This window comes from Haliotis asinina, chromosome 10, assembly GCF_037392515.1.
Source record: "Haliotis asinina isolate JCU_RB_2024 chromosome 10, JCU_Hal_asi_v2, whole genome shotgun sequence".
NCBI lineage: Eukaryota > Metazoa > Mollusca > Gastropoda > Lepetellida > Haliotidae > Haliotis > Haliotis asinina.
This window is the reverse complement of record NC_090289.1, coordinates 4,566,083-4,592,041: the sequence shown is the minus strand read 5'-3', so window position 1 is coordinate 4,592,041 and position 25,959 is coordinate 4,566,083. Positions and strand designations below refer to the sequence as shown.

General features: G+C 41.3%; 2 protein-coding genes across 2 annotated transcripts; both read left to right on the top strand.

Annotated features, from left to right (window-relative positions):
* The first annotated feature begins 247 nt into the window (after positions 1-247).
* Positions 248-13,175, top strand: LOC137297709 (cytochrome P450 3A29-like). Its single transcript, XM_067829635.1, has 14 exons — positions 248-409; positions 2,904-3,000; positions 3,406-3,455; positions 3,686-3,782; positions 5,177-5,293; positions 5,605-5,693; positions 6,320-6,471; positions 6,799-6,935; positions 9,141-9,222; positions 9,921-10,078; positions 10,362-10,450; positions 10,747-10,884; positions 11,396-11,552; positions 12,359-13,175. Exons 1-14 carry the CDS (start codon positions 339-341, stop codon positions 12,434-12,436), a joined length of 1,512 nt encoding a protein of 503 aa, XP_067685736.1. The 5' UTR covers positions 248-338; the 3' UTR covers positions 12,437-13,175.
* Positions 13,176-17,729: 4,554 nt separating this feature from the next.
* On the top strand, positions 17,730-25,093 carry LOC137298079 (uncharacterized). Its single transcript, XM_067830146.1, has 9 exons — positions 17,730-17,850; positions 19,467-19,680; positions 20,099-20,250; positions 20,811-20,937; positions 21,545-21,660; positions 22,101-22,290; positions 22,927-23,066; positions 23,373-23,475; positions 23,864-25,093. The coding sequence occupies exons 1-9, from the start codon at positions 17,808-17,810 to the stop codon at positions 24,060-24,062; spliced, it is 1,284 nt and encodes a 427-aa protein (XP_067686247.1). The 5' UTR covers positions 17,730-17,807; the 3' UTR covers positions 24,063-25,093.
* Positions 25,094-25,959: the final 866 nt, after the last annotated feature.

The following is a 25,959-nucleotide window of genomic DNA, read 5'->3' as shown; positions in this document are numbered from 1 at the left end:
GTTACACTGCTTAAACCCAAGTAGAAGGATGTCACGTCACGGGTCAGCGACCGTGTATACCCCGAAGTCATGTTTATGTATCAGGACCCCGTCAGTGACAAAAATACACTGATATCAGTGTTTATAGTATCAGGACACCGTCTGTGACAGTATAATTTTCTAATAGCAGTTCTTACCATTAAAAGCTCCAGTGGCCTGTATATAATAATATGACATTCTCTTTATGACCTGAGTATAGAGCTCACGTGACATGTAAATAAGACGACCCCTAGCTGTTTGTTCAGTGAACAGTTCACAGTGTAGCTGACGACTGCGAACCACCTCAAGCTACCCCAGCAATGGAGATCCTGGGTGTTGATCTTACCCTGCCCCTGACTCTACTCGCGGGCTTCCTGTTGTTTGTATACATGTAAGTAATGCATCATTTGATTACAGATTTGTTACATGATTATCAGGTGTTGTGTATGTTGGACACAGGCAGTTTGTACATGCAGTGTCGGCCTGGTTGAGAATAGGGTCAAGAGGGTGTGTGCAGTCTAACTTTGTACATAAAGTATTCATGGACCTCCAGGTTTCCAGAAATGTCCTTAGTTTGGTGACTTGGAGACAGGGGTACGGTGCAGGGATCGTGCAACCGAGGTCGCGTTATTGTGTCATGTATTCAAGGCTGGGTTGACGTTCAGTGGTCTCTCCTCTGCTGACTCCGTCGGGATCTATCTGGAAAATTGCCAAGCTGTTGATATTCGTTTTCAGGCTGTGTATTGGCATTAAGCCTTGGCAGGGTACAGTGGACACGAGAGACGTCGTTGTAGAATTATTCAAAGATAATCCGGGTATAATACGAACTAGAGGCCATGATACAGGCCGACCTACTGACGGCTGTCGATTACAGTACACACTAAAATGCATGATACAGGCCGACCTACTGAAGATGGTCGATTACAGTACACACTAGAAGCCAGGTTAGAGGTCGGCCTATTGAAGGCTGTCGTTTACAGCATACACTAGGAAACAGATTAGGCTAGGCAGGGTAAAGTGTAGACCATAGGGCTAGTCATGGACCTAGGTATGCAAGACTGGGCAAGGTAAACTGTAGTTATATTCTAACACATGTGATGACGGAAGTTCCTGTTTTTAATTAGCTAAAATGAGTTAAAATAGACACACCAAGAGCGTAGCAAACCATTTTTCTGGTGTAAGCCCCATACGTTGCAAAGCTTAACATTTTGACAGTATTGAGGGCTTGTCCAACCTAGCAACAATCACGTGTAAGCCCGGGCCATTTTGATAATGGTAGCTACGCCACAGCTAACTTGTATGCTTTCCCTTCTCGCCAGTACTGCATTACGTTAAGTCATGCACAATACAAAAGAAGGGAGACCAGTATTTACTTCGCTCTCATCGGTAGTCAGCGAGTGAGTCAGTGGGCCGCACTCTGAGACGTGCTTTCCTAGTCCTGTTCAAAGCAGTTTAGTTAATGCACTCAGTATATTACTCAGAACCATTACTGTCATAACAAACCTACAGAAAACGAATGTTTTACACAGTATCAACACTCAAAGGTGCACATAAAGGTCTTTTGTGTTGTATGATATACGACTGACTCGGTCGGCCTTGTCACGGATGGTGTGATCGAAACAAATAATAGAGACGAGGAGTATAAATGTCAAGGATTCACATGTATTCACTATTGTGAAGCTTTTGAATGGTGTTACCACGAATTATATGATACGTAAGTATCCTACATTTCAAAATTCACAAATACTCTGATATATCGTCTTTTGTCAACACACGTAATGTGTTTCTTTGAGGGGCATTCTAGAGGTCTGTGATATAGAGATTACGCAACTTAATGGATAATCAACTTCTTTATTTTCACAATAGGGACGTTTCGGCGTGTATCACTTGCGCTTGAGTGACAGTGATTGAGTTTAGTTTTACACCACACTCAGCAATATTCCAACTGTATGGCGGCGGTCTGTAAATAATCTAGCCTGGACCAGGCAATCCTATGATCAACAGCATCTGCGCAGTTGGTTAAGGATGACATGTTTCAGCCAAATTATCGATCCCGTTAGTCGCCTCTTACAACAAACATAGTTGGCCTTTCTGGCAAGCATGGGTTACTGAAGACCTATTCTACCCACACCTTCACTGGTCGTGTATGCTTGAAACGGGATAAGATTCTTTTGCGTGTTACGTGTGATTGACATCTACCCACACCTTCACTGGTCGAGTATGCTTGAAACGGGATAAGATTCTATAGCGTGTTACGTGTGATTGACATCTACCCGCACCTTCACTGGTCGAGTATGCTTGAAACGGGATAAGATTCTATAGCGTGTTACGTGTGATTGACATCTACCCGCACCTTCACTGGTCGAGTATGCTTGAAACGGGATAAGATTCTATAGCGTGTTACGTGTGATTGACATCTACCCGCACCTTCACTGGTCGAGTATGCTTGAAACGGGATAAGATTCTATAGCGTGTTACGTGTGATTGACATCTACCCGCACCTTCACTGGTCGAGTATGCTTGAAACGGGATAAGATTCTATAGCGTGTTACGTGTGATTGACATCTACCCGCACCATATGGACTATCGTATATTAGGGAGACACAAAGACACAAAGACGGAATGAAATGAAAGCAGAGAGTATTTATAACAAGTAGAATAAATTTATTATTAATCTGTAACAAGTAAAATAAATAATATGAAACTCAAAATATCTACCTCCCTACCCCCCAACCCCCAACCCCTAGTTTTCAAGTTTGAGACCAATTCATCGGTACCCTTTGAGCCAAACGGACTGTCCCATGATTATATCGAGGGGTTGATGACTTAAAGATATATTCCTCATTGAATTAGGAAATGATGCTGATCGTCCTTGTTTTCTCCAGATACGGTAAATGGCGGTTCCGCTTGATGAAGAACGCAGGTATTCCTGGCCCAGAACCTGACATCTACATTGGAGATCTTCGGCGTTCCATAAGAGATGTAGGCAATTAGGAGCCATAGCTCTTCCGTCTATCGACCGCTAGGTCATTTTTTAATACACATATTAAAACGTATTACGCATATATAGTCCCCAGACATTTACTCTACTCACCATTCCGTGAAGTGGTCGGTAAACTTTGACGGAAAACTGGTGTAACACTTGTCCATTAATCTAAAATTAACGCTTTTATGTGTTCATGCATTCCTAGAAGTTAAAAGATGTCCAAGCATATCATTTACAAAAAATCTCTGTACGAAATGTAGATGCTTGTGTATTAACATCGTTTTGTTCCGCAGGTGAGATAATTATACCGCTGTAGAGCCTGAACGGCCATTACATTAAGTAGTCATCTCTGATCTGTGTGTAACCCATTGCTAGTAGTATTAATCTAAACTAATTTGCAGGGTTTCGATCTGGAGAACAAGCTGGGCAATCAGTATGGAGACGTATTCGGGTATTGTATAAATTCATAAGCATAGATAACACGATTATACAGTAGATTAACTTCAATTAATTTTTTACAATATATTTTTAAAAGTTGTGTGTTTTGGTGAGATGGGGTGTGCTTACAGGGGGAGGTTGATTGTGTCTGGGGCCAGGATAACTGTTTTGGTCAAGCTAATGACTTTAGGATTCAAGTTCATGACTGTAAAGTCAGCTGAAATGTCAAGGTTCCTTTCGCAGATTGTGGTTAGGAGGCCTACCCATGGTCAACGTGCTTGACCCCGATATCCTGAAGGAGGTTCTGATAAAGGACTTTAAGACCTTCTCTAGCAGACTGGTGAGTGGCAGATAGTCGGTGGTGAAAATAAACTGAACAAGTTCCTCGAGTGCTGTCGGAAATAGGAAAGAAACTGGATTTTTTTTCAAATTTATATCCGCAGTTGTTGTGAAAGTGTAAAATATCTGTTGAACTAAGTTCGACCTAACTACAGTTCCACTGGCAGGGAGATAGAAAACATAATAAAGGACTTTACTCAGGAGAGATTAGTGCAGAAATGAGCAATGCAGATTCAAGTCCAAAGCGACGTATTTGGAACAGATCATCGCATTACGCAAATTAGGGTGCGATGATATTGTATTACAAAGGACACTTGTTAAATGCTCATTTTGAAATTAGACTTAGCTTCATTATAAACGATAGCTGACGTCAAAATAATAACTGTCAAGACAAAAACTGCTAAAGACGTAGTTACCATGGACACTCAGCATCACATTACAAAGAAACAGGTAGGAGTGGTTGTCCATGATTGTTGTCGGAGACTCGGGGCGAGAGACATCATCTAATATATAATAATCACCCAGGGACGTTAAACTGTGGAAGTACACGGCATGTCATAAACAATACAAATAATGTCCAGTCCTGTCGATCTCCGGCTGGTCATGCTACTTATATATTCTAATGCTTTTCTGGGTATCAGGTGTCTTATTCTTTTACATTTCTCAACATAAACTTTATGAAAGAAAGACTCGTAAGATACTAATCAATAGATGAGACATATTCTACACACTTGAAAAAACAAAGAAAAAATCTTTAAGATGGCCCGTTATGCCAGGTGGGTCGACGGTCCGTCGTCATATCTGGCTAAGCGACCTAATTGTCATCTATAATCTGATCTATTGGTTTCAGAACATGTATTTGTTCTAAATTTTGCCCGATTGTATGAGTAAACATGCATTTCTGGATACCCTCTTACGCATCTCACTGAATGCCCAGTTAGGTCGAAGTGACTTATTTCGACATATGCTATTTACTGTTATGTAATTTTTAGGGATACAGGGAAACAGCCTAAAAACAGCTTTTGCTATTTCCGACAATGCCTTAGCAATTAGGCAATTTTGTCAACGGATCCCACAGATGGACACGTTGTCGAAATATCTAGCAATGTCTTAGGATTCGCTGATGATTTGTGGCTGGGTGAATGACGATTATTGTAAGGGAGGGAGGGGAATGGGGACACTCAGTTTTATTGGGAGCATCAATTTTGTACACGTCATGGAGTTTGTACTCTTTTGTGAAACCCGTGAGCATGGGTGTTTCACGGACAAACCTGCGATTATGGTCAGTGTGTATGGGGATTAGATCCCTCTTGGTATGAGGTAAATGAGGCAACACGGTGTTCATATGTAATGTTCACGCTGTGTCCATTATAATTATATATTTGTATGTTCCAGACGTTTGAGCTCGATGACTATCCCCTTTCCACTAATCTATTCAATGCGCATGGTGAAGCTTGGAGAAGACTACGAAACATCATTAGTCCAACATTCAGCGGTGTCAAGCTTCGACGGGTACGTGAAAACGCCACGTCGGCGGTAGCGGTTGGTGTCAACTCATGACACAAGGTGACGGACGGTCAAGGGCAATGGGGTGGTCTAAGGTTAAAGTCCACTTCTGGTGTCCCTCGCCCCTCAAAACAAATTTATCTCACACTGTAATAACTGAAGATCTACTGGCCATCCTTAGCCAATATACAAGTAGGTAAAAGGGAAGCTAATATCACTGGCTTGTGTGTGTGTGTGTGTGTGTGTGTGAGAGAGAGAGAGAGAGAGAGAGAGAGAGAGAGAGAGAGAGAGGTTAACACTTAATCCTTTTGCTTCAGATGTGTGCGGGATTGAACAAATGCGCCGGAAAACTAACAGATAACTTTGCTGCCGCCGCTGAGTCTGGAGAAACCGTACAGGTGAAAACGTAAGACCTTTATGTACATATGCTGAGTGTTCTGTGGTCTGTCAGCCTGATGTGTGGCATCCAGATTTTAGCAATACGCTTCGGCACAACATGCTGGTATGTCTGCAAATGAGGCATATTTAATTTGTATCCTTTGGCATAAGGCAAAAAAACCTCAGCTTTAGCGTCTGTCACGGTGTGAAACAAAAGGTGTATGGACTATGAAAGCGCTCTGTCTCTGTCTCTGTCAATCATCACACAATGTCACATTCAAAATGTAGCGAAGAAACAGTCCTCACCTACTTCTCAAGTATCAAAGTCGACCATGACAGTACTGTACAGCTGTCTGTACTAAACAATGGAGGTAGGTTTAGTCAATCGTCTTTCATGTCTCCAAATATTGGCGGAACCATAAGTTTTACAATCTTGGGCTTAGATTGTTTTCGAAGCTCTCTTAGCTCTAAGACAGTCTTAAATACCATTCATTACCATTAACTGACGACTATCTTAGCGCTAAGAGTGCTTGGAAAATCTAGGATCTGACTTTCAGGATTATGTCAACTAGTTTCACGCAGGAGATCGGTTTAATTACACCACTTCTGTCATGCTGATCAGTACTGGATTTGCCATTGTGAATATTGTTTCAGTTACTTTGGTGCTTTTTCCATGGATTCCATCGCCAGCACCGCTTTTGGCATCGACACCCAGTCCCAAAATCAACTCGAGAGCAGTTTTATTACAGCAACTAAGAAAGTATTTGAAAATAATATTTTTGAAAACCCCATGCTGTTCATTGCACGTGAGTGTCCACATTTCACTGAAAACAAATCTTGCCTGATTAAATAACGGGAAACGTACGTTTTCGTGCACTAGAAATAAAGTTTCTCATATGTAGGTTTCTAGTTGTGAGACAGAATTAATGTTCATAGTTGATTCCCTTAGATAGACAGATTCATCGATTCTGGATTCAAATCTTTGATTTGGTCCCATAATCCAACAATTCATTCCAATCTAATAATACCTAAAATGTTAAATTTCGACAATCATGTGAAGAATTCTACGAACTTGTTTAGCTTTCTTTAACAAACCTAGTTGATGAAACTGACACCGTTTCACTTAATTTCAGTCATCTTTCCGTCTCTACAACCATTGATAGCCAAACTAGGATTTTCATCGATACCTCGGGCATCTAAGAAGTTTTTTGAGAACACTGCGAAAGATATGATCAAGCAAAGGAGGTCAGAACCGGAGGAAGATCAACGTGTAGGTATAGTTGGTGTTTCATGTTTCCGATGTGAATATGCTATTTAGTCAGTGATGGGAACAGTGCAAGGGAGTCTCGTTGACCCGTTCGTGGTGTCCTATCAGATTCTGTCAAACCAGGTCTCTCACACAGCCAGAGTAGGCTTCGGCTAACTTGGGGTGGTGTTTTTGGCTGGCTGGGGTTAGTCCAGGGGAGCCATTGTATGTTTCAACAAAATGCTCAGTTAGTGAGATTCGTGAAATTGTGTTATAGTGAGATACAGGTAAATTGATATGGTACTATCTGAATATTCATGCGCGTCACAAATTAGATGATGAGGCATTAAACCTTAAAGGTCACATGCAACCAAAACATCAAACATAATTAAAACACATTTATCACTTATTCATGACATATAATATACATTGCTGCTTTTAAAAAAACAAATAAACAAAATTATAAGAGTACAATCGCGATTCAATAGTGCAATATTTTGTACTTGGGCTTACTTCCCCCGAAACGAAGCCCTCGGGAGACCGAACCCAGTCATATCGGGTGAATATGCACTCAAGTGTAACGACGGCTTCCGATTGGCTGTTTCGTTTGCTGAAATGCTGAGGGTTCATTGTGTGTACAGAAAGATGATCTGTTTGATGGGCATTTTAGAAGTATAGCCAGTCACAAGAAAGTAAGATTCTTTATGGATAACAACTTCTTTTTGTGTACTTGATGCGTCGTTTCAGTATGGATTCATACACTGTTGTCAAACAAAATCATATACACTAAAAGAAGTCGTTATCCATGAAGAATGTATGTAGAGATGTTGGGTTTGGAAAATACATGTTCTCTGAATTTGCGCTCGATCCAATCAAAAATCAAATGTCAGTAGAGATGGTAGGCTACTGCGTGGCTGGAATCTGTCATTCGTCAATGTAGTTTGTTTGCAACCCACAGACATAAAACATGTTATGTGTATCACACGTGCCTGATTACATAATGTGGCAGACACGGGACTCGGGTGCGCGAGTCATAAATCAACTTATTTTCTTTATGTCGTATAGTCTGATAGGTGTTAAGTTCAAATTGCACGTGGTCAATGATTGTAGCTGTGTATTGCATGTTGTCTTTAGCAGACAGACATATAGGTGTGAATAAACCAGAAACTGAGCTTTCTCTGTGACAGAGACTGTTTACCACAATCAGCAAGTTTTTCTACGTAACGAGTAGATTATTTACTTGTTTGTGTACACAACCAGGATTAGACTACTGCTCACGACCTCAGACGCTGGGCATGCATACTGTTTCAAGCTCCGCGAACGTATTCACTGCGCATGCGTTATGGACGCAGCGCAGCACAGCTGTTGAAACCAGTTTTCCCCCCAGCGCTGGGGGGGGGGGGGGGGGGGGGGGGATTTAGTGAAACGTTTGAACTCTGATTTCGCGGGCTTTTTTTCATCGCGTTTTTTTCAACTTTATAGGTTGAATTGGCATTTGTTTATTATTTGTTTCGGTAAGTGCATACCGAAGTTACCAGAACTTGCAAAGTTGTGTTTTACGTTGCATGTGACCTTTAAGAGAGTGATTGTGTGAATGTCAAGGCACACATAAAATCCAACCAGGATGATATGAGAGTAAGTCTGTTCAAACACTATCGAATGGCTACAACGCGACGACGTCTGTCTTGATAATATGCCAAGCCAAGGTCAGCCAGGCCCTCCCGGACAATGTAGGTTTCTATTCACTACTGAACACTTGGCATGTACAAAACAGACACGTGTGATTTTAGCTTTGTGCTGTTTTAAATAAACTACATACAAATAATCATTTTGCAGTGCTTTTGATGGTTCAAAATTGACTTTATGTGTGGTTAAGTTGAACTCCGTGAAACACTGATATATTAGTTGTTATAAGAACAATGGAAGAGTGTGCATTTCAGTCCCTACGGAATATACAACTGAAACTGCCGAAGGACGCTAGTTGCTTTTTTCCGTATATTTGAGAATATTTTATATTTGGATACTTAATCGGATAATTGTATATACCAATAAATGTGACTATTTCGTGAAATGTGTACAACAGATTAAAGAACCAGTTGCTTAAATCCAAATACATATGCAGAAAATCTGCTTTTAATTGTCGGATTCAGTGCCATTTACCGACTAATGCAATACACCCCTGTTTGCTACTTACAGTCGGCTTAACAGCTGTTTCACTTTCTCTTCCAGCACAGGGGGGACTTCCTCCAGCTGATTCTGAATGCTGAGAATGACGTCACCGAAAACGGGAACAATGAGCAATCACATAAGAGTATGTTCATGACATATATCCTCAACATATGTAGTATGTAATGGTTGGTTTACATGGTATAGACGTGCAACAAACAACCATGATGAATGCAATACATTGTTCTATATTTCTTTGCTATCAAAACAGAAAGATTTTGTTACTGGCAGCTAGTTCAAATCAAAGAAAAAAGACAACTAAGCCATTGGAAGCCACGGTTGCTGAGTGGGTTAGATGGCTGACTTTGTATGTTGTCGAATGAGTGCCTGACACTGAGAGTGTGCGTTCGAATCCTGGATGGACACTACCCATCAAAAGTACTAAAATCTATTCCTTACTGAGAAAGTGTAATTGTTTTTAAATCTCAAATATATCTTATGTTATAATCTGAACAGCCAAACACGTGAGCGCAATCCAGATCATGCATACTTGTGTAGTTTTATCCCTGAAAGGTTTAAATTGCATGAAGGAAGGCAAGTCTCGTTGTTTGGGTGTAATTCTCCCCACAATCTGCAAATGCTTAATGACTTCACACGCTTCCATTCTATAAAGGCCACATGCCCCAGCGTATTTTACTGACTGGCTTGTCATAGGTTCTAATGTGTCAAGATGTTGTCTCACGACATGGGTGGAGAAATCGTTCAAATATTTCCTGCCGAATGTTCAGAATGCCATTTTGAACTATATTTCCGCACTCTACTTATTTCTTAATTTTATGTCAGAAATGTCAACCGATGAAATGATTGGACAAGCATTCGTGTTCTTTCTGGCTGGATACGAAACTACGGCCAGCACTCTCCAGTACGTGTCGTACATATTGGCAACTCATCCCGACGTTCAACAGAAATTGTCAGAAGAGATAGATTCAGTCCTCGGAGGTGTAAGTCTCACCGAGGTTATATTATCATGTTGTGTTATGAATTTTTCTTTAGGACACGTACGCCTCACCTATGTGTGTTGTGTGATCATTTTTCTGCTTGTGGGGTATCTCCAGATGACCTTTGATATTACTAAATTTAAACACGTGAAATATGGAAGCAGACTTGATACGACTATGTAGATAGGTGACGGCCATTGAAGACTGACAATAGAAGTGGTTAGAAATAGGTGAACTTAGATCTGGCTTATAATTAGATATTTCGATATTTTCTGTTACCTTTTAGAAAGAACCGGACTATGACAGCATCCATAACTTGGTGTATATGGATCAAGTGGTGACAGAGACCCTGCGACTGTATCCCGTCATAGCAGAGTACGTCATTCATCATATCCCAGTCGGTTCTGTTAAAATGTTGAGATCACTTTCATCCCGAAAATGCATTATGTATTACGAGTTAAAGACTATCAGTTTAATATCGTAGACTGCCCATTGCAGTAGATGTACATTGTCTTTGTGGCAATCGTGATTTTGATAATTGTATTATGTAGTGTTTATAAAACTTGTTCATGTGATAACAATCGTTTACTGTGTTCAGTCTTCGAACAGAGAATACGTGGCTTCACTGTTCAGTTCTCCAAGAATATGCGATATGTGTATTATGGTTGCAGTTTGCAGCGCTATGTGTCTGAGACAACAACGATCAAAGGGTGGACGTTCCCAAAGGGTGTATATATCAACGTGCCTGTTGTCCAGATACAAAGGAACCCGGACATCTACCCAGAACCCTTGAAGTTCAAACCTGAAAGGTTGGGTTACTTCTCAGTAATCTTTGTAGGATATTATAAGCAACAAACAATCAACACCATGCGACCATCTTACATGGTTTGTTGAAAGATGGATGGAGCAAACGTGATAGTCACTGCGGCCTCTACAAAAATGGTCCTCGGACAACTGGTAGCCTGGAAGCCGGGGTGGCTGATTGGGTTAGATGGCTGACTTAGTGTACTGTAGGTTAAGTGCCTGACTGGGAAAGTGGGTTCAAAACCCTGACTCAACCCAATAAAACTACTAGAATCTGTACTTTAATGATAACTGTAATCCCAAATATGATTGAGTTACATTTTACCACTTGGTATATAACATGATGTATTCACACACAAATTATAAACTAGTGGCAAATACATTTCAAATATGTCAGTTTCCGTTTTTCTCCACAGTTTTGATGCTAGTATATTTTCATGATGGTTACTCAAACGTAAAATTATTCACGGGAATCTATCCGGCACTTTAGGTGAAATATGGCATAATTATTCACAGATGGGAGAAAAAGTCGGAGATGAATCCGATGTACTACCTGCCGTTTGGCCAAGGTCCACGTCAGTGTGTAGGAATGAGGCTTGCCCTGGTGGAAGTCAAAATCGCGCTGGCGCGCCTTCTCCAGAGACTCCAGTTTGTCCGACTGGATGACACCCCGGTACGTTTACATGTGATGAGCATAAAACACATGGAGCATTGTTAATGTAGGACTTTGACTAAACACGTTAACATTCGTCACACATTTCCCATTGCAAACTTTCACTGACAGATCTGTTCCTCCGTGCCACACGCAATATATACAACTCCACCACAGTTTCAGCAAGTCATTTAACCCATCACCTGTAACATGTGGGAGGACAACCGAACTTGATGGCAGACTTGGTTACCTCTCCCGTTGATCCACGGGCACGGGTGGCAAACCAAGGATAATTGTCGGTGTCTGGCACAAGGGAATTCTGCACTGCGAACAGCATCGCTATAGGCGGCTGTGGCCTACACGGCAAACTACTTAATTGTGCAAACTTGAGTAATACAGGCACATTACCTTATACAGCTGTACAGCATAGAGAATTCTTTGGATATACAACTTTTGTATTATAAATATGAGCGACGTTCTGGTGTAGCGACTGCCACCTTTATCAAGCAAGTGAATAGCTACACTGTCGCTACTTGTCATGAAGATGATGTATATCCATAGATTTCTCTCCGTTGTTCATCACACCAACTTCTAAATGCCACTCTAAGAACTTAACGTAGATGTGATCATTTAATTAATCATTAGTATGATGTGTTTATGCTATTATATTGTGTTTCTATTTTCTCTAAAGAGTTAGAGCAATCTGATGTTTGATTGTGCTGAAAACTGATCCGTAAAGAACAATTAAAAAACAACCACACACGTCTCTATTTGATATGAAAATTCATGAACATCGCAAGTAGTAACCATGTTTCCCTCTGTTACAGGATATACTGACAGAGTTCAAAGTCCTTGATGTTTTTGCACCAAAGAAGCCGATAGAGCTGAAAGTGAAATTCCGTTGATCAAGATATATTGAAGTCCAACATTTACTGGAGCCAGTATATTCCTCTTGTACAGATGTTTCTACATCCTGTACAAAGTTAGTGATACATATTTTACTCTGTCCGTCAAAGAGATGGGTAGGCAATAGCCTTTACATACTAATCCCTCAGATTTATATGTATCCATATTCACAGTTAACACAATGACACGGAGAAATGAAAGAATGTGGATGGTGAAATATGTACAGTTAAATCTAAGTACGTACGTTCTTATGGGTACATTCATTTTCGTTGATTGTATTGTGATATTGCGCTAGTGGATTGGCGAATTCTGCTGAAGCCAACAATGTATATGTTATGTATGTGCTTGTCGCTTAAAAGTGGGGGACTGATGAGCATCAATTTCCATGGACTGGTTGTTCCGTTTGTTATTGTTTTCTCCCGTGAGTACCCGGATTATACCCCAGAATTCGTGACTGGTTCATGACTTCTGCTGCGTAGCCCGTATGCACAATTGAGAGTTTAATCATAGACAGATCAACTAAGGTGATGTCACTTTTACTTCATTACAAATGTATTATGAAAACAAATGAAACACTTTGAAGGTTAATCATCTGCCAGTGGTAGAAATTGTAGAAAAAAACTATTTGGACGGGAAAATAACGAAGCTAATGTACGTCTCTATATCTTGTGTCATAACCCTAATTAGTTTATTGTCATATTTGTATGATTTTGAAAATTAATAAAAGAACGCACGGTCTGCTTATTCTTATAGTAATTTTCTAACATGACTGTAACATTTAAACATGGTGTAGACTGCCAATGTGGATCCTGTTTCACACACGCCCTATGCGCCATCTAGTGTGTGTTTTCTGTCATATAGATTCTGCTGATTGCTACAACAAATAAATTAACACTAAATGCAAATGATGAATTTAAAAAAGACTAATGCTATAGCAATATCAGACTACTACCTTGTTCAGGAATGTATCCATCAATATCCACACAAAAGAACAATATTCTATTCATCTGCAGCTGGTAAATAATCCTACTCTGTGTCGTGTGTCTTACAACTGTCTAATTTGCGAAAAAGTGGCACATCGTTTCTGGTCTTTCACATTGGTGAGAACCTGATAAACCTCTCATTGGTCACCCAAGATAGCACACCTGGCAACTAATTTTATGATGACCGCCATTCTAAGTAATTTAGATCACCAATACTTAGCAATCATTCTACGAAATGGTCGTTAATTCTTTGACGGGAGGATGTTGTTTTTACACTCGCACTTTACGACAGGGTGTAGTCAGTATAGATTAGTACATCTACACACACTGCCTTTTGACAAACCCGCTGCAGAAGATAAAAGTAATTAATCAATCAGTGTGTTACCGGTTAATCCTTTGGTCGATGTTTGTTTTGTAACTCAGCTGATAAACCCTTAAATGCACATATTACATAACATATAATACACTTGCCACATCAGATAATATTGAGTATTTACACCATACAGGAGAAATGCCAAATGAGAATCTTTGTCGAGTAATCTGAGTGGTGTCACCACTAATTCAACCTGTTATAAGTTCATTAACTGACCATCAAGTGAATGATGACAAATAACACGTGTAGGTTTATACCGTCAAACGCAAGTTACAGCAAGGAAGATGTAATCTCTGCGTCGCATGCAGCCTGAAAACACTTATGGGCCGAAACTGTTTTGAGGATACCAACGGAACTTCGTTGATACAGATCTAGAAGGAATACATACAGGCATTTGCTGTGTACTTGGGTAAATTGGTGTAATCAGTTCTTTTATGTATCAACATATTCAGATTTCTCTACCAGTGGCAAAGTCGTTATTTTTAGTTTACGAATTCAAATAAATCAAATGTGTGTTTTTATTATCATAGATAATAAACCAGGGTAGCTACCATAGCTACCGAAATTTACGTATGATTTTTGCTACGGGCCAACCCTCCAAACTATCTAAATAAAAGGTTTGCAATCTTTCGGACTTGTATGAAACAAAGGGCTTGCTACGTGCCTGTAGACATCATATTTTCACATGACATGATTAAATATCGAGGTAAAAAAACACAGAAATAGGATCAAATTGGATCAGTCACTATACCATCCAGGCATCAGAAAAAAACTACACTGCTGGGATATTTTGTTACATTTAGACAAGGAATACCATGGATACTTTTAAATAATGGCATCTGATGGGCATTCGGCCGTCTGACTGTTTAAAGTGAAGAAATGTGGACAGGAGCCCAGTCCCTTTGTCCGTCACGGTCGAGGGAGCGGGTGCTGACCAATTTGCAGCTTGGTTTCGTAATTAGACCGTTGACGAGAAACATTATTCGCTCAGCATAAGTTGTCGCTTATTGAAACAATGTAATTTCTATGGCGTGACGTCATAATAACGACTTAAGTATTGTGTTTGTTTGTTTGATATGTGTTGGATTAATATTGGATAAGCTCTATCTTAATACGCAATTATACCTTAATATTAATACAAGATGTCTCTATAGCCTTGAATAAAGTGAAAACCTGGACAAAGATGATAATCAGGATTCAAAAAACCAATGGACGCATCTTTGCGGCTCACAAGACTGTGTAATGCATCGAACCAAGGATACCGGTGTTTGAATTTAGTTTAGCCGTTGATATAAGGATACAGTCAGAGACAGTCAGTCAGTCGTCCAAGGTTCCTCACTCAAACCCGTGATCGTGGTCCCGAACGCCAGGTCGCTCCGATTATTCCTCTATGTACATCAGCACCACAGTACTTTTGTGAAACTAATGAAGACACTGGTGACCTAGACGTCAAAGGCATCCGTTGGCACACCAGAAACCTCTGAATGTGGGGCCCGAATTCTGATTAACGCGAATTATGTTTGGCGTTGGGGTAACATAGTGGGCAAAACGTTCGCTCTTCACGCCGAAGGTCCGGGTTCGATTCCCCACGAGGGTATAATGAGTGAAGCCCAGCCATTACTTATATATGGCTAGAAGCGGCGTAAAACCCAACTCATTCACTCACTTTGTGTGAACGCACCATACTCCTGCACATGGGTTTACGTCTGAGACCAACATTACGTCGGGTTTCCTCAAACGTTTCCTTGACTTGTAATTATTTAAGTGGAATACCGTTCAAAATGGCGTTAATCCCAAGTCATTCATTAACAAAACAAAACAAAGTCCATCCCTTCGATCTCTCCTCCCACATCAAGTCACCACGCAGGAGTGTTGCTTCGCGAAGTCGCAAAGGTCAGCCATCTCCAATCCATGTACAACGTGCAGGAGAGACATGTTAATAGATTTAGTGGGTTTGATGGATTGAAAAATCTCAGTCGGAACCTATCTTTGTAAGGACGGGTAGCATTATCGACACACAGGTATCGATCGCAATCATTAAGAGTTCAATCAAACAAATTTCGACTTTTGAACTATCAAACCCACCCCGACCCTAATATTTTTCTTGTTGCAATCAAATTTTTGGTAAACTTGAAAGGGATCCCGTTTTCTAGGGGTCTGTGGGAAGGTATTCTTTCAGACAGAGATAAAAAATAATCCTTGTGTGTTTTTGCCTGGCAAATATCTTGTAGTCGGATTCGAGGCTCGCAAAATGCAATACCTTAATTTCTATTACAGGATATTTACCATCCTCAAAACAAACTTGTAAGATAATGTCCTGTAAGTGCACGCTGGACACAGACACTACGAAGGGGAATATATAGGTGACTGATGCACACGTCACATCCCGGATATCATCGTTGATCACAGCTGGAAAACAAGGGGTGGCCACCAAACCCACCAACATGGGCGACACTGGAAGATCGTTCTTGACAGGAAACACCCTTCCAGCATAAACACTACCTGCTCCACAGTAGTCAAAAGCAGCTACACTTGCTAAAGTATGTTGAGTTTTATAGTTTGTGGTTCTGTGTGTGGGACTAGACAGAAACGTTCTCAGAAGCTGAGTTCCATCCGTGATCCGCTTATATTAGCGTTTCTTTACCGATCTGTCAATATGATCACAAATCTTGGCAAGAAATTACTTTTTACAACATTCTACTACCATAGTAATATTGAAACATAAACGCATCAAAATTTCGAACATTCAGAGAATACAGATTTCCGATATTAATTATTGTATAATAGTGAGTGAGTGAGTTAATATTTAAAGTCACCTCGGCAATATTTCAGCCACATCGCTACAGAGAACCATTAAGATTATATATAATAGTGAATAGCTAAAAACCCCGTCAACGAAGGATAGTAAAACAACCAGATTATCACAGAGAGATATTTAAAACTAGAAATTAAATCTAAAACAGTTTTCTACAGAGGACGATACAATATAAAAACGGGCTATAGACCGCCAACAACCATACCAGGGTCCATGGGGACTTACAGTACCTTTGCTATCTGCATGGACCCTAGTTAGAGTTACACCGTCCCTTCAGCTGCCGGCGATTGTAAGATAGTTTAGCCAATTTTTTTTTCAAATTTTAAAAGAACAAATATACTACGTTTAAAATCGGGTAAGCACAATTACTATGAAAGTTTTGGGACTTACGCACCCTCTTAGGTGGACAATAATTTTGCGATACTTTAACCCCCTTTGAGAATACAGCCACTAACAATATCAGTTGTTACTTTATACATGTACTACCAATAATTAAAATACATCTCTATACAGCACGTATTAATCAAAATTCAATCATGAAATCAATTTCTTTAAAACAAAATAATTAAATGAGTGACTAACAGTGGTAAAAAGATCCGTAACAGTTTTGACATTGAAATATTTATCCCTTGTGATAAAGAATTCAACACAGTCAAGCAACATATACTTGACCGCGACTCTCTCATCACAATGGATGCAAAACGGAGGATCCTCACCTTTTAACAGGTATGCATGTGTGTATCTTGTGTGGCCAATACGGCGTTATTGTGAAATAGAGTTGAAGCTTGCAAGGTTAATGCGGCATATGTCCCACTAGAGTGAGATGCATGTGGAATGTGGTCTCTCCTGCTCATTGTATTTACAGTCTATTGCAGAAGGTTCGTACGCACGCACACACAAACACACACAATATGCAAATATTGACAATCGCCAATGTTTTCCTTAGTAATGATCCTGTGTAAAAATAGGATCTAATTGTGACGCTATGACGTTTCCATTTCATCGTTACACTCTGTTGTATATGTCTAGTACCAAGCACGCGGATATATCCGACACACCTTCCTGACGTCATGGAAGTTAGATCTTATAAGGACAGGCTTCGCTGACTTCCGACGCAGCAGAGGAACACGAAAGTACAATCAACAACAGCAGTACACGAAACTACACGGACAGACTGGAAACCGTCAACAGTCTACATAATGTGGGGTGTACAAATTGCGATCTTATTGTGTGTCGTGGCAGGTACGTACAGTGTTACATCCATGTATGTAAACTTAAAGCAAAACCCCTTGAAAGGGGGGTTGGGGATGAGATAGTTATTAAAACAAAATTAGGCGAATAAGAAAAGTAAAAAAATCAGACGAATTTGTATAGTTTTGGGGAATGTGATATCCTCTGTGCTTCTTGCGTGTAAACGTTTGTCATACAAATCACATTATAACAACTTTGAAGTACTGACAAAACAGAAGTGAAAAATTCTCAAAAACAGAATTATTAAATGGTGCGCTCTTAAGGCACCTCGTTTGCTTACATGATCTGTGCTGTGTAGGTTAGTGTTATACAAACATCAGTTAAACCGTAACATACGTCGGATTACACACATATTTTGGGATTACACTTTCTCACTAAATTACAGATTCTAGTACTCAGTTAAACCTGCTTTTAAGTCGCGAAGACCACAGCCACATCTGTATTTCCGGCAGAAGATCACAACAAAACACATCGCTGGCAGATTCAGATAGCATCTAAAACGTGTGATTTCGTAAACAAACGAAAGAAATTTACCCGTCAATATACTGTCAGGTCATCCTATAGACAGTACTTCCGGTACTAGTATTCTGAACTTATACCTGCTATTAACTGTTGATGTATTGTTGTTTACTAAAGTACTAGCATTATCGCAAGGTAATACGCACAGGACTATACCTTCATGTAAGCCTTACACAACATTCATTCACGTCTCTATATTGTACGGTAAACCAGGCAGCAGATTGTGATGCGCGTTTCCGGATATATGTCATGCATGTCATAAACATCCGGTTAGGCATCCTCTCTTACAGTCTCGTCATATAACGTACGAGACCGGGAACAGCTACCGTGAATTATAATTCACACACACACACACACACACACACACACACACACACACACACACACACACACACACACACACAGAGAGAGAGGGGGGAGGGAGGGAGGGGGGTAGTGGAGTAGCCTAGGTGTTCAAACATTCACGCGTAAGGTTAGGCATCCTCACTTACAGCCCCGTCATGTAACGTACTAGACCAGGGGAACAGCTAGAGTGAATTATAATTCACACACACACACACACACACACACACACACACACACACACACACACACACACACACACACACACACACACACACACACACACACACACACACACACACACACACACACACACACACACACACACACACACACACAGAGAAGGGGGGGTAGTGGGGTAGTGGGGTAGCCTAGGTGTTCACGCGTAAGCCAAGGTCTGTGTTCGATTCCCCATGTCAAACGCTCTTCTCTTACAGCCCTGTGATGGTGCTGGTATTGTTCATACTGCTAAAAGCTGAAATGAATCTCAATGCATTTCAAACATGGTGTCCTGATAAACTGTTTGTTGAATATCGATTGTCACAAATGACCTAAGGGGCCGTCAAAGAACATGACGTTGAGTTATACCTGAGATGTGGTCAGTTGCATTCCCTAAAATCGAAACAGTTTTCGATCTGTCAGTCGGCTCAGGGTACTGTGGTCTGACTGGTAGACTGGGTGGTAACTTGAGCCACCGTCGGCCAAAGCGGCATAAAACTTCACCTCACACACTGTTTGTGTTCCAGGCGTCTACTCCGACAGTAACGACATCCCTAACTTCTCGGCTCTAGTGAACTGCTCGGATCCAGCATCAACCGTCGAGGCGTCTCAGAAATGTCTGGACTTGTACAACATTCCGATAACGCTCCCAGAGTCGGAGCTGCTGGCCAACACGTCCTCAAATGCAATACAAACCCTGGTTGCGATGATGGACAGTAACACCACCAGAACACTCTGCCAGTAGGTAACTCTGCTGAAAGTGCCATTGAGTGCCAGGGGCTAACGACGAGATCTTTATCGTGATATATTTGCTGGAGGTCTCCAAGTTGATGGTTGTCTCCAGGATCGTGCTTTCTTGTGTGTATTTTTGTGTGTTTCGGGTTGCGAAACCATATCGAATGGTGGCGAAGGAATGAACATCAACCAATAAGCCAAACATTATGCAACATAATTTCAGACGCGCTGAAGCAAAATATGCAATAGTCCCAAAGTGTTATCTCCAGTGCAACTTCATAGTACCATTACAATGTGATATTGAGTCATAAACATATGATTATGGTTTAGTCCACTTAGAATGGATTCTGATTCCGTAAGAGATTCCCTGTACTTATGGAATGGTGTGTGTTAATATCTGCATAATCGCTAATGTCTGTTTCAGACCGGAAAACAAAGAGGGATATGTGAGCGCCACGCTATGTACCGCCTACATCATGAAGGAGTGCACGAAGAGCAGTCCTGTGCTCCAGGCGTCAGTACCTACGGAGAAGAGGATCAGGCAACAAATAGACTTCCAGTGCAGTGACGCAGACGGTAATACCCATACCCGGGGACGAAAACTAGATGAACACCATTATCCATCACTAACTCTCTTCCTGCATCCGGGGTAACTGGGGATACTGGTGTAGGGAAAAACTGTTACATAATCTAGTTATGTAAGACATTTAGGTTAATAACATGAGCATGTGGTGAGACTTAATTGGGTACCTAGAGTGGTTAACATTGGGCCATAGGCTATGGGGTTTACGATTTTCTGATGCCAACTGATTGGATGAGTAAAATTCATACTAATATTTACTTTATTCTTTTCTGATGATAGTTCTGATGTGTGTTCATACACCGAATATTTGACTATGCTCATGCAATTTACACGCAAGTAACAAACATATTTGCTTCGCGATCTGGAGTTCATGTCCATGAAAGGACTCGAGTCCGTCGCGGAGACTTACTGCCTAGTCAAGACAATGTTATTTACCGCTAGATCTGTGTGTACCATCACATTTGAGTTTAACAGAATGGTGTCTTCTGGCTCAGCATAAACCGTGCCGCCTGTAGTGTTGGTTCCACATTATAGTCATATCGTTACATCTCAGGTGTGATCAGAGACTGTACGATATCCAAGATGGCGGAAATACGAGACTGCATGAACCTCACGAGACGGTCCTCTGAGCCAGTTGGTGACGAAGCCACTACTGATTGGACCACTCGGTTGACATGCGCGTACGTAATCATACAATTACTGCTACTACTGTAGCAGCAACAACTACTACAACTTCTTCTTTTCCTTTCTTCGTCTTCATACCCCTTTTCTTCCTCCACAACAACTACTTGGGAGAGAGTTACAGGCCACGTGATTTTGGTATTGAACCTCCTCCTTTTTCTGCTAACACCACCACCATCACCACCACCTTCACACTACTACTACTACTACTACTACTACTAGTTGTGGTAGTGCTGTTGCTGTTAATAATACTACTAACACTATTTCTGCTACAACCATAAATGATACTACTACAACTGCTACAACTAGTACCACTGCTGGTGGTGCCGGCGCTACATCCACTACTATTTTGTGTAAGATTTATTCACCATGTGGCGTAGAATTACATCTACCTCTTTTTCAACTGCTGCTGATAGACAATACAAATGCTGTGTCACTGAGAGGTGCTAGCGAAGAGTTAGATCTAGCGACATTGTCATCAATTTTCTGTCTCACCGTGCCAGCTTCTCATTGGCTGAAAGCCCACACTAGCCTTGCCCGTGAACATCTACCCCTTGGTGAGGTCAAGTGCGATGATATTCAAAGGTTATTCTTTTATCATTGCAGGAGCTATGTTCTCGCTCGTCTGTGTGGCACGAAGCACCTCAAATCGTGTGGCGATGCAGCGCTACAACAATTTCACTTGTCCATCCCAGATCCAGAGATTTGCCGAAATTTTACTGGTAAGAATGACTGCGTGAGGGAAAGAGTCACGGCGCCATATTGTTGTCACATGGTGTCATGGCAGTGTGACAGAGATTCAGAAACAATCTCTTATATATCTGACTGTCAACGCAACACACAAATACCTAAATATTGTGTCAGATTAGATACCTGCCATACTGACTATTACAGAGTCATATTATTGGAATACAGTGACGGATTGCTACATACACAAGAAAACCTGTTCCTATGTGCCTCTTGTTTTCCCACCTCCAGCTACCACCAATACATGCTTCCAACATGTGTTGTAATAATGGCATATTTAGTCCAAGCGAGGAAAGAAGACGTATATTCAAGGTGATAGGGGAATGTGGTGCATACAAATACCAAGAAGTAATGATTATGGAGATCTGTGGGCGTTTTGCCTCATTTGGTACCTAATGAATAATCTCTTCGCCAGATGAGAGCCTTGGAATTGACAGGAAGGTACCAGTCGACTGTTCCAGCAGATGGGGAGTGAGAAGAGGCTATCTTAACTGTCTTGTAGACGCTGGCCTCACGCTGACCATCCCTGACTTGGACACCAGCGAGCAGCATAGCGAGTACATCATCAGAACAATCACCCTCGATCACAGTCAACAGATGTGCAGGTAATGATCTCTGAAGTTTCTGAAAGGCATTTAGAAGCTGAACGAACATGAATACATGTCACGTTTTATATATAACAACTTCCTTTTACTCTTTACGAGTAAGGTAATTAGGGGCCGAAACGCCGTGTAAAGAATAAGACGTTGTTATCCATGAAACGAGGGATATACTCATCTCTGGTTCAAACTTGTCAGTCTGTAACCAGGAACCACTTTACAAGGTCAATAGAGCTTGAGTATCGCATCTGGGATATAGGTGAGTGAGTGAGTGAATTTGGGTTTTTTGCAATATGACGTCTGGGGACACCAGGAATGGCTTTCACAGATTTACCCATAGGCTAGAAAGGTAATTAGGGGCCGAAACGCCGTGTAAAGAATAAGATGTTGTTATCCATGAAACGAGGCATATACTCATCTCTGGTTCAAACTTGTCAGTCTGTAACCAGGAACCACTTTACAAGGTCAATAGAGCTTGAGTATCGCATCTGGGATATAAGTGAGTGAGTGAGTGAATTTGGGTTTTTTGCAATATGACGTCTGGGGACACCAGGAATGGCTTTCACAGATTTACCCATAGGCTTATTATCAACACTATTTCCCAACTCTTTACACTGAGTATATTTGTTTCTGTACATGCAGTGAATTATCTAGACATAAGCAAGCCGTCAACTGTACACTGTTTGTACAGCGTGAATGCAGCCCCGACAGCCTCAAGTCCACTGTATCCGACACCCGCACAGTACAGACTGGCCTGGAGAACTTGTGTAAAACAATAACAGGTGAGTGAGTGAGTGAGTTGGTTTTACGACTCGTTTACAATACTCCATCAGTGTCACGGCGTGGGATACTAGAAATGGGCTTCACATATTGTATCCATGAGGGGAATCAAACCCTGGACTTCACCAGGTAAGTCGGTCATAGCCATATGAGTATATTGCATGTAAACTTGTAGTCACAATTGTATTAGATGATCACCAGCTGTCCGTGAAGAGAGCGTGGACTTGTCCCACGGAACTGATGTTACCATAGGTGTGTGAATTCACCTGGCAATGAGGGAGTTATTATTATCATTATTATGCTTCCAGAGTTTGACGCAGACTGCGTTGTAGCAGCAACGAAGACTGCGTGTAACGGCAGCAGAAAACGCCGCTCAGTGTCTCACCAGAGTATTCTCAAACATCTGTGTCAGTAAGTACACAATACGCCCGAAGTGACATCAATTTAATAAAAGAAATTATTAATGTGTTCTTAGGTTATACAGCCAAATGTATTCCGTAGTCTGAATTAATACAGGACAAGTTACAAGGGACTGATAAAATGGGACTTAAATTCCTCCGCGTGAACTATCACTGGCTTGCATACTTGCACTGAACTTGGTTTTACTGACTGTTATTGAGGTAGAAGTATGTAAAGTATACTACTAGTCATAACAGAAGGAAACACATGCGTTCTTTCAAAATAGCAATATTATTATGCATTTTTTCTCTGTGTCTTGACGTGTGTTAAAAATGGCCATAAAATGGGATCGAGAAAGACTAATGGTATGTTTACAAAGCAGATTGGGTCGTTATTGCAGGGACACTGCCGATCGCAACAAGTGCCTGGTTCAATCTACGAACACCTGCGACGTGTCCACCAAATCCTCCTACAGCAAAGTCCTGACCTCACAGTTGCCCGAGATGTGTCTAGCTGACCAGACTGTCGGCGACAACTCAGCGTACAAGCCTATTCTGTCGCTGTCTGCCATGATCGTCTTATTACTGGCGGTGCACTAAGCACTTCACATCTATTAGGATCATGTATGGTAGCTCTTTAGGTCCATCGCTTTCTCGCCTGAAAATTTGGCCCTAATCAGACACCATAATCATGCCATTTGTTGTGTCACGTTTACTTGTGGATGACGACGATAACAGTGTGCAATGTCTCACGATAACCACACCCGTGTCTGAAAATCTGTGACTGACGCCGGATATACCACCATACCTTTGGATCTATTCCTTGTTTATCGGTGATATTTACATTTAGAATTAATTCACTAAATGGACATACGTCACTTGCGCTTCCTTTCTCTTCTTCTCGCTCGTCTGTCTTTTGCGATTACTTTCCTGGAAATTTACTTGATTACTTACAGCCACTGTTTTTCCAGGGCGGAGGCCGCAAATAGATAACATATATATGCTTCCCGGTCCCGTCGGTGCCATCCACACCGCGCACAATGTCATCCACACATCAGTCCTGATCATTTAATTTATTATGCATTTTTTCTCAGGTCAAAGGCAGCAATCCCTCATAAAATCATCATAACAATTTTAAAGATCATTATATGGACACTGAATACATAATTATTGCATTTCTTGGCATATGAAACAATGGACAAGGTTCCATTAATGTTGTCTTGGCATAAACAACACGTCCATTGCCAATTTGTCTTCGTCACACCTGCGAATGTTTTGACCTGATTATAAACATACGAGATATATTGCATAACCACTTTTCCATTCTGACATGGGAAAAAGGAAGTTTCCAAAACGAGACCAGGGTCTCCTTTCACGAAGTATCTAGCGTTTACAAAGGTTACCTCCCATCCTTTAACATTGCAGTGATGTTACTTTAGTGGCTTACGATCACCTTAATGCGTTGTAAAAGGAGGTCCAGACTGATTGTGTGTGACAGTATTTGTGATTTCTTATCTCTTTTGTACACCCTGGACATATCTGACTGTTTTTGTTTATTGTTGGTGGCTGAATAATAAAAAGATGTATTTTTTTGCCACTGACGCGCAAGGGTACTCTATTGTCTTCACAAAGCCCGCGTTGTATGTTTATTGTTTACGTCTAGGAGTAATAAATCTATGCGTAGGCTACCTGCGTCACATCTACACTTGCCACAACAGTGTCTATCAGCAGGACGGACATGCGCCAGCTTACTGAGACTGACTTTCAAACCTAACCCTGCCACAACAGTGTCTATCAGCAGGACGGACATGCACCAGCTTACAGAGACTGACTTTCAAACCTAACCCTGCCACAACAGAGTCTATCAGCAGGACGGACATGCGCCAGCTTACAGAGACTGACTTTCAAACCTAACCCTGCCACAATAGTGTCTGTCAGCAGGACGGACATGCGCCAGCTTACAGAGACTGACTTTCAAACCTAACCCTGCCACAACAGAGTCTATCAGCAGGACGGACATGCACCAGCTTACTGAGACTGACTTTCAAACCTAACCCAGCCACAACAGTGTCTGTCAGCAGGACGGACATGCGCCAGCTTACAGAGACTGACTTTCAAACCTAACCCTGCCACAACAGAGTCTATCAGCAGGACGGACATGCACCAGCTTACTGAGACTGACTTTCAAACCTAACCCTGCCACAACAGAGTCTATCAGCAAGACGGACATGCACCAACTTACTGAGACTGACTTTCAAACCTAACCCTGCCACAATAGTGTCTGTCAGCAGGACGGACATGCGCCAGCTTACAGAGACTGACTTTCAAACCTAACCCTGCCACAACAGTGTCTATCAGCAGGACGGACATGCGCCAGCTTACAGAGACTGACTTTCAAACCTAACCCTGCCACAATAGTGTCTGTCAGCAGGACGGACATGCGCCAGCTTACAGAGACTGACTTTCAAACCTAACCCTGCCACAACGGTGTCTATGA

Bases quoted from the DNA above. Each gene is read 5' to 3' on its own strand.
- LOC137298079 (XM_067830146.1), top strand. From the start codon at position 17,808: ATGTGGGGTGTACAAATTGCGATCTTATTGTGTGTCGTGGCAG. The intron at 20,251-20,810 runs GTAATACCCATA...GTTACATCTCAG, and splicing joins CCAGTGCAGTGACGCAGACG to GTGTGATCAGAGACTGTACG. The intron at 22,291-22,926 runs GTAATGATCTCT...CTGTACATGCAG, and splicing joins CACAGTCAACAGATGTGCAG to TGAATTATCTAGACATAAGC.
- LOC137297709 (XM_067829635.1), top strand. From the start codon at position 339: ATGGAGATCCTGGGTGTTGATCTTACCCTGCCCCTGACTCTACTCGCG. The intron at 3,456-3,685 runs GTATTGTATAAA...TTCCTTTCGCAG, and splicing joins CAGTATGGAGACGTATTCGG to ATTGTGGTTAGGAGGCCTAC. The intron at 10,885-11,395 runs GTTGGGTTACTT...AATTATTCACAG, and splicing joins TTGAAGTTCAAACCTGAAAG to ATGGGAGAAAAAGTCGGAGA.